The sequence below is a fragment of the Oryctolagus cuniculus genome, chromosome 13, assembly GCF_964237555.1.
Source record: "Oryctolagus cuniculus chromosome 13, mOryCun1.1, whole genome shotgun sequence".
NCBI lineage: Eukaryota > Metazoa > Chordata > Mammalia > Lagomorpha > Leporidae > Oryctolagus > Oryctolagus cuniculus.
The window spans coordinates 50,794,793-50,810,040 of NC_091444.1; the positions used below are offsets into that span (position 1 = coordinate 50,794,793).

Here is a 15,248-nt window from a genome sequence, read left to right on the forward strand (position 1 = left end):
AAATAGGAAAACATATTTGCAAGCTGTATATCTGACAAGGGGTTAATAATCAAAACATACAAGGTACTCCAACAACTTAATAGAATAAATAACCCAATTAAAAATGGGCAAATGAGCTGAATAAACATTTCTCAAAAGAGAATATACAAATGGCCAAGTATATGAAAACATGCTCAATATCACTAATCATAGAAACGTAAATCAAAACCACAAGGAGATAATCAGCTCATCTCAGAATGGTTATAGCCAAAAAGAAAAAAGTAACAAATACTGGTGAGAATGCATGGAAAGGGGAACTCTTCTACAGTGCTGGGAAGAATCTAAATTAGTACAGCCATATGGAAAACAGTATGGAGGCTCTTCAAAAATCTACAAATACTACTACTGTATTATCCAGTAGTTCCACTGTGAGGTGTACAGCCACAGGAAATGAAGGTATGGAAACACTCTAAGTGTTTATCCACAGATGAATGGATAAGCAAAATGAATGATGTATACAATCAAATATTATTTAGCCATGAAATAGAACAAAATTACGTCATTTGCAGCAACATGGATGGAACTGGAGGTCATAACGTTAAGTAAAGTAAGACAGGACCAGAAAAAGAAATACTATATGTTCTCACTTACACGTAGAAGCTAAAAAGTTAATCTTGGAACCAGTGCTGTGGCACAGTGGGTTAAGCTAGTGCCTGCAGCGTCAGCATTCGATATGAGTGCTGGTCCCGGCTGCTCCACTTCCTTTCCAGCTCCCTGTTAATGTGCCTGGGAAAGCAGCAGAGGATGGTGCAAGTACTTGGGCCCCTGCACCCACATGGGAGACCTGGATGAAGCTCTTGGCTCCTGGCTTCTGTGTGGCCAAGGCCTGGCTGTTGCAGTCATTTGGGGAGTGAATCAGCGAATGGAAGACCTCTCTGTCACTTCCTCTCTCTCTATTAACACTACTTTTCAAATAAAAATAAATCTTAAAAAAAATTAACTGAACATCTAAATAGGTACTAGAGAGGATTTTGAATGTTTCCAACACAAAGACATGATAAATGTCAGCAGTGACAGATCAATTACCCTGATCTGTTACACTGCATATGTGCATCAAAATTTCACACTATACCCCACAAATATATACAATTACTATGTATTAACTGAAAATAAAAATATGTTTAAAAAAATTTTGAGGAGTGATCACACCTCCTTCGTGGACAGAATTTTGCAAAGGTCAAATGTACAAGTTTAGTCTGAGACTGCTGCTAAGTAAAAACAAATTGCTTTCCTACCAGAATGTAAGGGCCTTATGAGCAAGGATTTTTGTATATTTTGTTCACTGCTGTGAACAAGGCCTAGAACACTGAATAGTACATAGTAGGAAGGCCAGAAATAGTTGCTGAACCATTTTCTCTAAGCCCTAATGAGCAGAAGGCTTATACTGGAAAAACGTTAACTCAGCAGGTCTGGGTTTAGCAAACCTGCAAATTTCCAGGAAAGTCTTACTTTCATGACTGTCTAGTGGCTGGCTCCTGAGAAGTGAGCAATTTGAATATTCTGTCTGACCAGAATGTTTCTGCATACCTGAGACCTTGAGCCACTGAAGTAGCTCTCAAGTTTCCCCAGATGGTTTATATTAACAATGTGATTTATGGCAAACACCTGCTTTGCTCTGGCAGTCTAGATCTTAAACGACAAGGTTCGTCTCCAGGCCTATACAACTCACAACGACTATATGCTCAGTCCTGAGTCATGTGAGCCCTGTCAGCAAATCCTTGGGCCTGAGGGTGGTCTTAAGGGCCCTTGACCCAGTCTGTAAATGTATGCACCAAACAGCACAGTGCTAGGGCTTCATCACACACATATAAACTAACCAACTCATTACCTTTGTACTCCCATCTTGTGCCTGTTTCAGCTTTCTTTTTTTATGTCTGCTGTGAAATTCTACCACTTCTACTCGATCCCTTGTTTTCTTTGTGGGAGAGGAAGATAGCGCAGCAGCAGGGACTTCTGGTCCTGAGGGTGCATCTGGAGAGGTGACAGCAGGAGCACAGTGCAGCTCCTCTCGGAGTTCCTCGAAAAAGCTAGAGGCATTCTTCTTCTGGCTTCTTAGGAGCGAGCCAGGCAGGGGAGCTCTCTCCACTACCAAGGATGCTACAGAACTCTCGTCTTTTTTCTTGTGTTCCCTTTTCTTTCTGATTTTCTTCTGTTCTGTTTCTTCTGTGTCTCCTGTTTGTTCAAAGACAACAAGGAAAAATAAATATTCCTGGTGATATTTAACTATCACCAATGTCAAATACATGAATGCAGTCGTGCATATACATGGTCATAAGCTCTCAGAAGTACACAAGGCAAAGTGCTTTTCTGCATATAAGGGGTATCTGCACAACTTACAGAATTCAAAATGTAGTCCTCTTTTTCCACATAACTGTCTTTGCCACACCCTAGGCATCACTGTCACCTCTGCAGTGGGCCCCAGTATTCCCATACTGCTCATGCTTTGTACAAAGACTGTCTGCCTCGGCAGTCGGTGTTCTTACTTAACCCTTTCTAGGTGCTTGTAATAGCACTTTATTTCACAGTTATAAATTAACATGAACCTAATACAACTGTCTCAATCTGAACTCCTCTTTTTTTTTTTTTTAATGACAGGCAGAGTAACAGACAGTGAGAGAGACAGAGAGAGAGGTCTTCCTTCTGTTGGTTCACCCACAAATGGCCGCCACGGCCGGCAGTGCGCTGATCCGAAGCCAGGAGCCAGGGGCCTCTTCCTGGTCTCCCATGCCGGTACAGGGGCCCAAGCACTTGGGCCATCCTCCACTGTCCTCCCGGGCCACAGCAGAGAGCTGGACTGGAAGAGGAGCAACCGGGACTAGAACCCGGCACCCATATGGGATGCCGGCGCCACAAAGTGAGCCACCACGCCAGCCCCGAACTCCTTTATTTTCTACTGAAGCATTGTATCTACTCTGTTTCATCTGTTAAAATGCTTTCAGTCACCTGAAAGTTCTGACTAAAATTCTAGGTCTCGTTACTCATTACAGTACAAATGCCACAGCAACCTCCAAATAACAGCTTATTATTTGTGTAGTCTATTCTCAAAAAAAAATTAAGACAACAAAATTTTTGTAATAGAGATATAAAAACGAGTAGACACAGTTTATGCCTGCAGAGCTCTCACTTGGCATGGTTTCCAGGCTGCGTGTACATGAATTAGGACTCTGAATAGTCCTTTCCTCTGGATTTTAAAATTCTTAAGTTCAGAGCCTAAGTCTCCTCTGTCTTCCACTATTTTCAAGGGCACAGAGATGCTCTTTCCATAGTACAAATACGTGGAAGTGCATAGCTGGAGCTAAACTGTGGGAATTAGAATCCAGATTCCAAATTAGTAGCTAAGTAACCTTCATCAAATTTGTTTATTTGGCATAGCAGCCTGCAATGCTGGCATCCCACATAGGTGCTAGTTGTGTCTCAATTGCTCTACTTCCAATTAGCAATGATCAATTAGCAATAATTGGGCCTCGGATAAACCTCATTGGCTACAATACTGCCACTGCGCAAAGCTCAGCTGCTCTGCTTCCAATCCAGCTTCCCGCTAACAGGCCTAGAAAAGCAGCAAAAGATTTTCAAGTGCTTGGACCTCTGCCACCCATGTGGGAGACCTGGACGGAGTTTCAGGTTCCTGGCTTCAGCCTGGCCCAGGCCCCGCTGTGGCATCACCCGGGGAGTGATCCAGCAGATGGAAGATTTCTGTTCTTTCCCTCTCCGTAATTCTTTCAAATAAATAAATAAACAGATCATTTTTTTAAAAAAAGTTTTTCTTTAATCTCTAGTACTTGCTTATATACTTGTAACAATAGAATAAATGACTATTTAATGAGATGAAAATCGAGTAAGTAAATATACAAAAACCATGTAGTATATGGTGAAGTTCTTAACACTTTCAATCTATTATGCTGTTGAGGTGAGCTTACACTCTTTGAGCAACTGCTCAAGAGAATTTTTGCAAGGTCACTGTCAATTTAAGAAACGTGTTTGATTCTAAAAGGCATTACTGTTTAATGACTGATGAACTTCTGAACATGTACAGGGCCCGTCACCTTCCCCACAGCAAGTTCTTCCTTCTGAAATGCCAGGCAGTTGTCCATCTTTAATCATAAGCCTTTCTTTTTCCCCCATTAAGATAAGAGAAGGAGAGGAGAAGGTTGGCCAACTTGTCAAAAAAAAAAAAGGTGGTGAGAGAAGTTTCATGAACTCCTCTGAAGTCCTTGGCAAGGTTACACAGGAAGGAGCAAGTTCTTCAGTCGAAGGACCATCTTTTTTCCGAAGCGCCAGGCGGCTGGCTGCCAATCTTTAATCATAAGCCTTCTTACTTTCCTCTTCCCTCATTAAGATAAAGGAGAGCAAAAGGTCAGCCAACTTGCCAAAGGAAAAAAAAAGTTAAGAAAAGCTTCAAGAAAGTGTTCTCAAAGTCCTTGGCCGAGGGCACACTCCTAAGGCCTGAGGCCTCAGCGTGCCAAGCTGGCACCCACGCACCAGGGTCAGGCATGTTTGGACGCTGCTTTGGGGGGGAATTCCAGAGCTATGGAAAGGTGAAAAAGGGGGCTGTTTCGAGAGCCCTGGGCACATCACCCCAGTTAAGTCTGAAAGCCTTGGCTCTTCCGACTAGCAGTAGGATGGCCTTCACTCGCGGGGCGGGGAAGGGTGTGCTGGACCCAGCGTCGGAACCGGGTAGGACGGAATGAGGGGGTGCCAGCCGTGCCAGAACCTTTAGCCTGCAAGAGGAGGCCGATCCAGTTCGCGCTCCACGTGGGTTTCCGAAGCCCTGCACTCACCAAAGTCGTACAGGTTCTGCAGAAGAGTATCCAGAAGTGTCGGGGAACTCGGAGGCGGAGTAACCCCCTGCTCCTGTGCCATCGTGGGGTGTGCAGTAAACTCACGGCCACCGCGCCATGCCGGGATGCCGCCGTGCGGCGGCCCCCACTTCCGGCTTCCCGTGCCCGCGCGCCTGCGCCGCAGGGCCCCACGCGGCTTCCGTCCTGGTTAAGATGGCGGCGGCCGGGGTCTTGGGGAGCGGTCGTAGAGGGTGCCGCCGCCCTAGGCGAGGTCGGGCCGCCCTGTGCGGAAGAACCGCCCCCTGCAGCCGCACCACCAACGCTTAGCAAAGAAAGCGAGGCCCCGCCCGGGACGGCAGCTGCAGCATGGATTCTTCTAGTTCATCTAATTATTTCTCTGTCGGCTCCACCAATCCCAGCGCTGTCGTTCTCCTCTACTCGGTAGGCGCGCCCAAGGGAACGAGGCCCCGGGGCGGGACCGCGAGAGAGGACCCCCTTGTCCAGGTCTCTTACCCTTTCGGCCCACCACCGCCGCCCCAAGCGAGTGGGTCCTGAGAGCCTTGAAGAGGGGCTGTGTGATTGGGCTTGGTCTCCAAGGCAACGGTCTATCGCCATGAGTCAGTGTAAATATGTATGTGCTTTCCCAAGTTTACCGGTGATGGTTCTTCTAGTTTCTTCCCGCTTCTTCCTCCTCTGTACCTGGATCGGGCTCTGGGCCTCCAGAAAGCCCCGGGACCCAGGAGTAGGGATGACAATTGGAGTCTTCCTGTCCTCTAGCGAGAGCGTGTGAAGCAAACCAGAGAAACCTGCGAGTCTGACCCAGCCTGAAATATCCTGGAGCTCGCCACCCGTCCATTTGGTGTTGTGATATTCCTGGGAGAGAAGCACTCGGCTTTTATGTGGGGATAGTTCGTAATACTAGAGGAAGATTTAGTACTAGTGGAATTTGTATTGCCCTGCTATTGTCTATTCATCATTGTACGTTTTCCACAAGTCATTTTGGAAGACAGCTGTTGCCACCCGGACTCTTACCAACTTGCCTTTTCACCCCCTAACTCCCTGTCCGTTTTCTGGTTTTAGCTGGTCTTTTTTGCCAAAGCGTTACTCAGAATTCTTATGAAGAAATTATGAGGTGGAAGCTTTTAACCCTTGAGGTTGCACAATTGTAGGGCAGGTGGCTTTGGTTTGTTTCTTCTTGTTAACCACTAAATTAATGTCTATTTTAGAAGGAAATAGAATGCGTTTTAAAGGCAATTATTGTGCCCTGGCTGTTAGTGCCAGCTTGTCAAATCTGTACAGGAAAGGCAAAAGGGGAGACACCAAAAAACAAGACAAGAAACCTAGTTTCATGAGAGTATATGTGACTACCTTCAAATGGAGACACAGTATTCTTTGAACTTGGGGATACTTCTGTTGCCTTTCTGTCGAGAACTTTGGGTTTATGATTGCTCTTAGTTGCCTCTTATCTGAAGCTTTTAACCTCTCTCCTTGTTGACCTCCTCACTCTGCGATTTTGTGATAGGAATATTTTGATTTTGTTTTCTAACTTTGCAGGCATATAGGGAGGAGGGCGGCTGTGCAGTTCTGGATCACAGAAGATAGCTTTTTTGGCCCTAAACTGGTTTGTGATTGACTGAAATTTTTCTCAGGTGTATTAATAGAAGAAGTTGGTTATAACTTCCCCCTTCACCAGTCTCCTTAACGGTTAAGACTTTTGTCATCTTGTTCATATGAGGAGTAAGGCAATTGTAGGTGAGCATTTTCTACTGGTTCTGAACAGTAGCCTCTTTGCAGGTAGTTCTCTGTTCTCTTTTGTGACTTTTATAGCTTACTTCCTGATAACCCAAATTTTTTTCTTACTTCAGGCTGTCCTATTTCCTCAGCTGTGTTTATTGTGCAATATTTTCTGTCTAATCTGAAAGTTGTACTTCAAGATGTGGAAGTTACTGGTGATTGCAGTGAACATTAGGAGTACCTTTAGTAGTATCCTAGTCATCATTCTCAATGTGTTAGATACAGAAGTTAGATTCAACCCTTGCCTTTAAAAGACACAAGAAATCATAACAGTAAACAATTACAATTAAATGGGATACGCGCTAGGATTGAAGCATGCACAGTATGTTGTGGGAGTAAAGAGAACCTGACCTACTTGGGGAACTGTAAGGTGGCTTCTAAGACAAGGTAACAGTTTTACTGAGTTTTTTGTGAAAGGCAGAGTTACAGAGAAAGAGGCAGAAACTGAGAGAGAAATCTTCCATCTGCTGATTGACTTCGTAATGCCCCCAGTGGCGAGGGCTGGGCCAGGCCAAAGCCAGGAGCCAAGAACTGCATCTGGGTCTCCCATATGGGTGGCAGGGTCCCAAGTACTCTGCCCATCTTTCACTGCCTTCCCAGGTGCATTAACAGGGAGCTGGATCAGAAGTAGAGTAGCTAGGATGGGAACAAACGCTTTTATGGGCTGCCAGCATTATAGGCAGTGGCCTAACTCACTATGCCACAATGCTGGTCATATGATGACTTTTTGAGGTGTGAGTGGGAAATGAAGGAGAGGAATGCTGTCCCACTAGTGGATATAAATAAACTATTCCCATAAAGTTAACTGAAAATAGATCTTTGTAAAAAATAAGACTGGGAATAGGAGAAAGAGTAGATAAAAGGGTGGGAACATGAGTGGGAGGGTATGCTCCTGAGTCTGCGCATATATGAAATACATGAAATTTGTATACCTTAAATAAAGTTTAAAAAAAAAAAACTACTCCCTTGCATATTTCAGGAACCTGTTAGTTAAGGGTAAAATAAAGGAGACATGAGAAATAAAAATAAGGGAGTCAAATAAAGGAATTTTGCATGTCATGTTGATATACTTTTATGGATAAAAATGGTACTTTTATGGGAAACCATTTATGTTTTTAAAAATCCAAGATGACTGCTAACCTTTTGATGTGGCTATCTGTGTGGGTAACCTCTTTTACTTAAATGGAGTCTGTAGGAGGATATTTAGGTTGGGAAAGGGATCTGATGCATAAACATGGAGATCAATTAGGCTATTGCAGTAATCTGGAAAAGTGATGAAGCCTGAAGTAAGGCAGCGATCGAGTGGGAAGAAGAGAGCTGGATGAATTTGTGTGGTACTTCAGATAGAAAATCATTAGCTAGTGGAACCAGTTGAATGTGGTGGCTGAGGAAAAGGAGGCTCTCTGAAATTAACCATTGGGTTACTGTGATTTGGCACCTGGGTAGATGATGATCCTTGTGCTGACAGGAAGTACTGGAAGAGGGGCAGATTTAGGTAGGGCTATATATCTTCAGTTTGAAATGTGTTCAGTTTAAGATTTAAGAGGCAAAAGTAGTAATTTTTAACATGTAGACTATTGTGTTACAGACCAGACACATTATAAAGTGTTTGGGAGACACATAAGTAGGGTTGGAAATATACCAGAGCAAAAAAGGATGATTTGGCCTAACTATATAGATCTGACAGTCATCAGCAAGTATGTTGTGTATGAAGCTGCAGGTGTGCTTGGGATTCTTCAGTGAGCTCATGCAATGAAAAGAAGATTGGGAATAGATCACAACTGGTGTACCAGAATCCAAATTGTGGCTCCCTGTTAGAGTCTCAGTGGATGATCTGAGTGCCTTACCAGAAGACTGTACATGATCTGGTATCTGCTGTTGTTCTAACCTTAATCATTTTGTTCCCTGGGCTTCAACTACTCTGGTCTTCCTTTTCTCTGACAGTCCCTTGCTCTGTGCTCAGAATGCTCTCACCTCTTGGTGGCATGCTATTTTCGCAGAACTTTGCACTGCTGGCTCTTGGTCACAACTCAAATATTACCTCCTTAGAGAGGTCTTTGGTAACCATTCAGTCTAAAGTAGCTCTCATCAGTAGTTACTTTGGTTTGTATTCTCTTTCCAGTGGTGTGCTACAGTAGTCTTAAAATGGCCTCGAAGAGCTGTTAAATTTTTATGAAGGTTGCAACCCCACTTTATTAAAAAGTAAAGAATTAATTTATAAATTAATGATTAAGTAAATTTTATTGAAAACAAAGCTAATAAAGACTCAGGACTTAGTTTTTTTTTTTTTTTTTTTTTTTTTGACAAGCAGAGAGAGAGAGAGAAAGGTCTTCCTTTGCCGTTGGTTCACCCTCCAATGGCCGCCACGGCCGGCGCGCTGCGGCCGGCGCACCGCACTGATCCGATGGCAGGAGCCAGGTACTTATCCTGGTCTCCCATGGGGTGCAGGGCCCAAGCACTTGGGCCATCCTCCACTACACTCCCTGGCCACAGCAGAGAGCTGGCCTGGAAGAGGGGCAACCGGGACAGAATCCGGCGCCCCGACCGGGACTAGAACCGGGTGTGCCGGTGCCGCAAGGCGGAGGATTAGCCTAGTGAGCCGCGGCGCCAGCCATGGACTTAGTATTCTTTTAAAAATTTTACTGAATTTTTCCTGTTTTCTATCTTGTTGAGGTTATTTATGTCCATCACACTGGAAGGTAGAGATCATATATAGTGATGTGCTATTGTGCATCTCTCCAACTCCATGCTTTGTGAGGCCATTAGTAGCTTGAATTCTGCTGTTTCAAGAGTATATGTGCTGGGGCTGGCGCTGTGGTGTAGCGGGTAAAGCTGCCACCTGCAGTGTCGGCATCCCATATCGGCGCCGGTTCGAGTCCCAGCCTGGGAAAGCAGAAAATGGCAGAAGCTCCTGGCTTCGGATTGGCTCAGCTGCAGCCATTGAAGCCATCTGGGTAGTGAACCAGAAGATGGAAGACTTCTCTTTTTCTCTCTGCCTTTCAAATAAATAAATAAAGCTTACAGGAAAAAAAAAAAAAAAGAATATGTGTACCACAGAAATTAGCCAGTGTTAATAGGCTCTCTCTTGCTGGCTAAATGGTTAAACATTAACCAGCACACTACTGGTGGCGTCCCCTAAGTGTGCACTACCTCACTTTCTGTTGTAGTTGGTCTTTTCTTAAGGGCATGTATGTAAGCTCAGTCCCTTGCCTCCCTTGGCTGAGCTTAGTTGTTAGCCTGAATAATGGTGCCTGGTACATTATGGGTTCTCAATTGCTAGATATTGAATGAATGGATTTTCCAGAGCACTTGGAAACAAGGTACAAGGAGAGGTTTGTTAAGCTATGGTTAGGGAGAGGCCTACTATACAAATTAAGATAGAGGACAAAGACTTTCCCAAATCTTACTTGGGCTCTTTACATTGTGTTCCTGGGTGAGTAGCCATGTAAATATATTTGCTTATTGATGTAAATACTTCTCCAGCATGGCTCAGCAAAGGCCAGTTAATAAGCAGTTAGCAGTCGTAGCTGCATGTTAGAATCATTTAGAGCACTTAAAAACATTCTGATGCCCAGGTACCAGTCAAGACCACATTAATCAACAATCTCTAGAGGTGAGGCTTCAGAATATTTTTATTGAGCAGCCCAACATAAAAACCACCAGAATAGATTAGGTTAGGGCCAGATTGGGGCCATTTTGACCATTTCCTGTGAGTATTGGGGAGCTGTTATCTTAACAGGATTCAAAAAGTAGCTTCATTTAGTAATTTGTATTTCCATTCTACAAACAGTGACTGACTTTCTGCGAAGGATAGGGACTACAAAAATGTGTAAGGCATTACATGTCTGGTCAAGAAATCTATGGTTTTGTTGGGGAAAGTACCAAATTTAAGTTTATTAAAATATTTTAGATATCACCTTGAAAATCTAGTTATTGAGGATTCAGTAAAGATGCAAATGAGAGAATGAACAGTTCAGTCTAGGTAATGTGGAGAACCAGGAAATGGTACGCAGAGGAGGTGGACACCAGCTATGATTGATGGTGAACAGTGAGGAAAGGGCATTTGTAAATGTCTCTCAGTGAATGGTACCACCATGAACCAGGTTACTCATAAAAGAAACTGTGTCTGTGTTGATCACCACCCTGTACCCAACACATAACCACAGTGCCAAGCACATAATAAGTGCTAATACTTGAGAATGAGTGCTGTTGAACAGAGGTCCTGAAATACCATAGCCTGTTTAGGTCTTTGCATAGCTAGACTGTTGGGAGAAGGGGAATGATAGATGTGGGTGGTCAGGACTCATGAAGGGCTTGGGGTCAGATGCTAAGATGAGTAGACTTGATTGTGCAAGGAACAGAAAGCCATGGAAGGAGTGTAGATCATTATATTTGACAAGCTTTTTCAAAATATATATGGCTGCTTCTCTTCCTTGTGGGTTCTTACTTGTCTTGAGGTCTTCCCCCACCCCTCTGATTCTGATCCTTTTCTGCTTCCACTCCCAGTACTACTAAATGGGAAGTTCCTAAGATCCCTTTTAGCCCTAAAATTATGATGATAGTTTCAGGTCTGAGCTGATATAAGCGTATATTACTTTATTAACGAGAAATGTAAAATTTGACTACTCTTACAATGACTACATTTTTACACCAGAATTCCAGCATCGTGGTCAGATGTTGGAATTGCAAAGAAGAAACCAACTGTTGAATACATAGTGTATTAGGTATAGGTAGTAGCAAAGAAGACCTAATGAAGAGGGTGTGAATAATTCCCTCTGGGCAGCTTGGGGAAGAACTTGCACAGAAAACTGATGTCTAAGCAAGTACAAAATGTGTAAAGGTCCAGGGATATGCCAACAATAAAATGTGTTGGGGAAATGCAACTTTTTCAGTCGAGAGGCCTGTGGGCAATGACTCTGGAGTGGGAAGGAAAGACCAGGCTGTGGTAGATCTTAACATGATCCCAGAAGTGACTTAGGTCTTACTCTGAAGGAAGTGTGAGTCCATTTATGTATTTTAGGCAAGGAGTAATTTCGTCAGGATTGTGCTTTGAAAAGAACACAAGGGCAGCGTAGAGTATTGATTCAAAGGGAACAAAACCATAGTCAAGATCAGTGAGGAAAGTGTTGTAATAAAGAGTACAGGCTGCACAGGAAGCCTGAGCTTAAGCAGTGGCCGTGTAGATGAGGAATGGCCATGCTACATTCTTAGAAGCTATGTTAACAAGGCTGGATGGATTATGATTATGTAGCCACTACAATGTTTAAAACACTATTTAGTATAGGGTAATATTTAGAGTTGAAAAGACAGGATAAATGATTTAGCTTGGGGTCTATTTTGAAAAAAAGATGCTATGAAAGGAAAGAGTAAGGAAACTACTTCATATTATGATGATTCATCTCTGGAATGTAAAATTGTGGGCAGTTGATATTTGCTTACATGTTTCTGTCTTTCCAGATTTTCCATAAATAAATGTAGTGAAGAGTGAACAAGGCCTGTGAAACTGATAGGCCCGAGTTTGAGTCATGTCTCTGACCTTTACAAGCTGTGAGACCTTGCACAAATTATTTCACTGCTTTATCTATGTTTTCCCATTATAAAATGGGGGTGGTGATAATAAATACTTCATAGGTTTGTTGGAGGAGTGTTCTTTAATATGTCAAGCTCTTAGAATAGTGGCTGACAACTGTGTTCACTACAATTATTGCTACCATTACCTTCTTTTTTTTAAAGATTTTTTTTTATTTATTTGAAAGTCAGAGTTACACAGAGAGAGGAGAGGCAGAGAGAGAGGGGTCTTCCATCTGCTGGTTCACTCCCCAGATGGCCGCAACAGCTGGAGCTGTGCTTCTTCCAGGAGCCAGAATCTTCTTCCAGGTCTCCCACGTGGGTGCAGGGGCCTAAGGACTTGGGCCATCTTCTACTGCTTTTCCAGGCCATAGCAGAGAGCTGGATCAGAAGAGGAGCAGCTGGGACTAGAACTGGCACCCATATGGGATGCCGATGCCTCAGGCCAGAGCTGTAACACGCTGCACCACAGCGCGGGCCCCTTTTTATTTTTTTAAGATTTTTTAAAATATATTTGAAAGAGTTACAGAGAGAGGTAGAGACGCAGAGAAAGAAGTCTTCAATCTTGTGTGTCACTCCCCAAATGGCTGCAAAAGCAGGAGCTGAGCTGATCCAAAGCCAGGAACTTCTTCGGGGTTCCCCACATGGATGCAGGGGCTCAAGGACTTGGACCATCTTCCATTGCTTTCCCAGGTGCATTGGTAGGGAGCAGGATCAGAAGTGGAGCAGCTGGGACTTGAACTGGAGCCCATATGAGATGCCAGTGCTGCAGGCCAGGGCTTTAACCTGCTGCCCCACAGTGCCAGCCCCACTACCATTAATTTTGTAATCAGAAAAGTACTTTTAGTCAATTAACAATTCAGGATTCCTTGGTAGACTTACAACAAGCAGTTTCAGGGTCTGGTTGGATTGCAGTGGCTTAAACAGCAGGTAAAGAAATATTCACCACAATGCAGACTGCTTATAGGGTAGTACTTTTTTCTTTAGTTTTTATTTGTCATAATTTTAGATATCTGATACATGTTCTGTTGTAATTTTTATTTTTTTTATTTTGACAGGCAGAGTTAGACAGTGAGAGAGAAAGAAAGAAAGGTCTTCCTTTTTCCATTGGTTCACCCTCCAAGTGGCCGCTACGGCCGGGGCGCTGCACCAATCCAAAGCCAGGAGCCAGGTGCTTCCTCCTGGTCTCCCATGGGGGTGCAGGGCCCAAGGGCCTGGGCCATCTTCCTCTGCACTCCCGGGCCACAGCAGAGAGCTGGACTGGAAGAGGAGCAACCGGGACAGAATCCGGCACCCCAACCGGGACTAGAACCCACGGTGCCGGCACCGCAGGCAGAGGATTAGCCTAGTGAGCCATGGCGCCGGCCTGTTGTAATTTTTAAAGCCAAGTTGAGGCAGACAAAAGAAAATTGTCAGTATGGTAAGTGAAACCTTGTAAAATTGGTCAGATTGCTCTAGAGCTGATTCTCATTTTTCCCCAAAGGATTGATGGTTTTGCAAAGAAACCAATTAGAAATATGATAACATTATGATAATTCAGTATTGTTAGATTTCTTTTTCTTAGTATAGGAAAATCTATCAGAACACTCTAGTTCAGATGAATTAAAATGTTTGACAAAAATGAACTTACCAATGTCCTTAAACTGTCCTAATTTATTGTATAATATGTGCTTCTTTCTTTTGCCTGATCCACAGAAAGAGCTCAAAAAGTGGGATGAATTTGAAGATATTTTAGAAGAGAGGAGGCATGTCAGTGACTTGAAATTTGCAATGAAATGCTATACACCTCTTGTCTACAAGGGTATTACCCCTTGCAAGCCAAGTGATATCAAAAACAGTGTTCTCAATTCTGAAGAGATTCATTATGTCATTAAGCAGGTAAGTTTTCAGCCACAGCCAGATTTGTTCATTGTCAACAAATTCTTTCTCTTCTTGATTCTGTGAATTTATTTTGCTATCTTAAATGTGTTCTTTCAGGTATACTTCAAATACATACCATCAAATACATACCATGCCTGTAGTGTAGCTTCTTTGCTAGATGTAACTTGAATACAGTGTATAGTCTAGTAGGGAATGAAGACAGTTGTACAATGACTGAAATGATAAATGTGTTCAGGGGAGCCCAATATGTAGGGGCACTGATTTGTTCTGTGGGCAGCTAATTTGGTGTAGGGTGTTAGGAAAGTGACTTTTTAGATTCATTTATTTATTTGAAATAGAAACATGTACACACAGATAACTTCATTTGTGGTTCACTCCCCAAATGTCCACAATAACCAGGGCTATGCTGGTTCAAAGCCAGGAGACCACATGAAGATTGTCTGAGTCTCCCATGTAGGTGGCAGGAACCCGAGTACTTGGGCCATCATCTGCTGTCTCCCAGGTACATTCTCAGAATGCTGGATCGGAAGTGTGCAATAGTCTGGACTTGAACCAGGCACTCTGATATAGGACATAGACATCCTTGGTTGCAGCTTAACCTTCTATACTATAACATTGCCCTGACTTTTTCTTTATGAAGGCTAAAACATGATAAGAGATTTTCTAGGTGAAGTGGGTGTGACTGGCAGAACAAATAACTTAATCCTGTGGTTTTCAAGCTTCCACATTATAATTTTTCAAGGAATTTTGAAGAATTCCTATGCCTAGGTCTCACCTCCATGCCAGCTAAATTGAAATGTCAGGGAGATGTTGCAAGTTTAGGAATCACCAGCTTATTTTACAGACTGGAGCTAAGAGGGAACGTGTAACACCACCATACTGAAGGTAGTTCAGCATGACCAGACCAAAGAAAGCAAAGAGTAAGGATAAGAAATATGCCTGGCGGCTGGCGCCGCTGCTCACTAGGCTAATCCTCCGCCTAGTGGCGCCGGCACACCAGGTTCTAGTCCCGGTCGGGGCGCTGGATTCTGTCCCGGTTGCCCCTCTTCCAGGCCAGCCCTCTGCTGTGGCCCGGGAGTGCAGTGGAGGATGGCCCAGGTGCTTGGGCCCTGCACCCCATGGGAGACCAGGAAAAGCACCTGGCTCCTGGCTCCTGCCATCGGATCTGCGCGGTGCGCCGGCCGCAGC

General features: G+C 43.8%; 2 protein-coding genes and 1 pseudogene across 4 annotated transcripts in view; 1 reads left to right on the plus strand and 2 right to left on the minus strand.

Annotated features, from left to right (window-relative positions):
- The window catches only part of FSAF1 (40S small subunit processome assembly factor 1), a 19,942-nt gene extending 14,990 nt beyond the window's left edge, over window positions 1-4,952 (minus strand). For both annotated transcript variants that reach the window (XM_070055525.1, XM_002717335.4), the window contains exons 1-2: window positions 4,818-4,952; window positions 1,868-2,211 (exon numbers count right to left, since the gene is read on the minus strand). In XM_070055525.1, the coding sequence (XP_069911626.1) occupies window positions 1,868-2,211; window positions 4,818-4,899 (426 nt within the window). In that variant the 5' untranslated portion in view covers window positions 4,900-4,952. The remainder of the gene's footprint in view (window positions 1-1,867; window positions 2,212-4,817) is intronic.
- LOC127483658 (U4 spliceosomal RNA) lies at window positions 3,482-3,547 on the minus strand (annotated as a pseudogene).
- A 66-nt stretch (window positions 4,953-5,018) lies between the features above and the next one.
- Window positions 5,019-15,248, plus strand: part of GNPAT (glyceronephosphate O-acyltransferase) — a 40,383-nt gene continuing 30,153 nt past the window's right edge. The window contains exons 1-2 of one of the 2 annotated variants that reach the window (XM_002717374.5): window positions 5,019-5,258; window positions 13,875-14,057. In XM_002717374.5, coding sequence (XP_002717420.2) covers window positions 5,184-5,258; window positions 13,875-14,057 — 258 coding nt within the window. In that variant the 5' untranslated portion in view covers window positions 5,019-5,183. Of the gene's footprint in view, window positions 5,259-13,237; window positions 13,600-13,874; window positions 14,058-15,248 lie in introns of those variants that run through there. The other variant, XM_051820709.2, reaches the window with a different exon arrangement.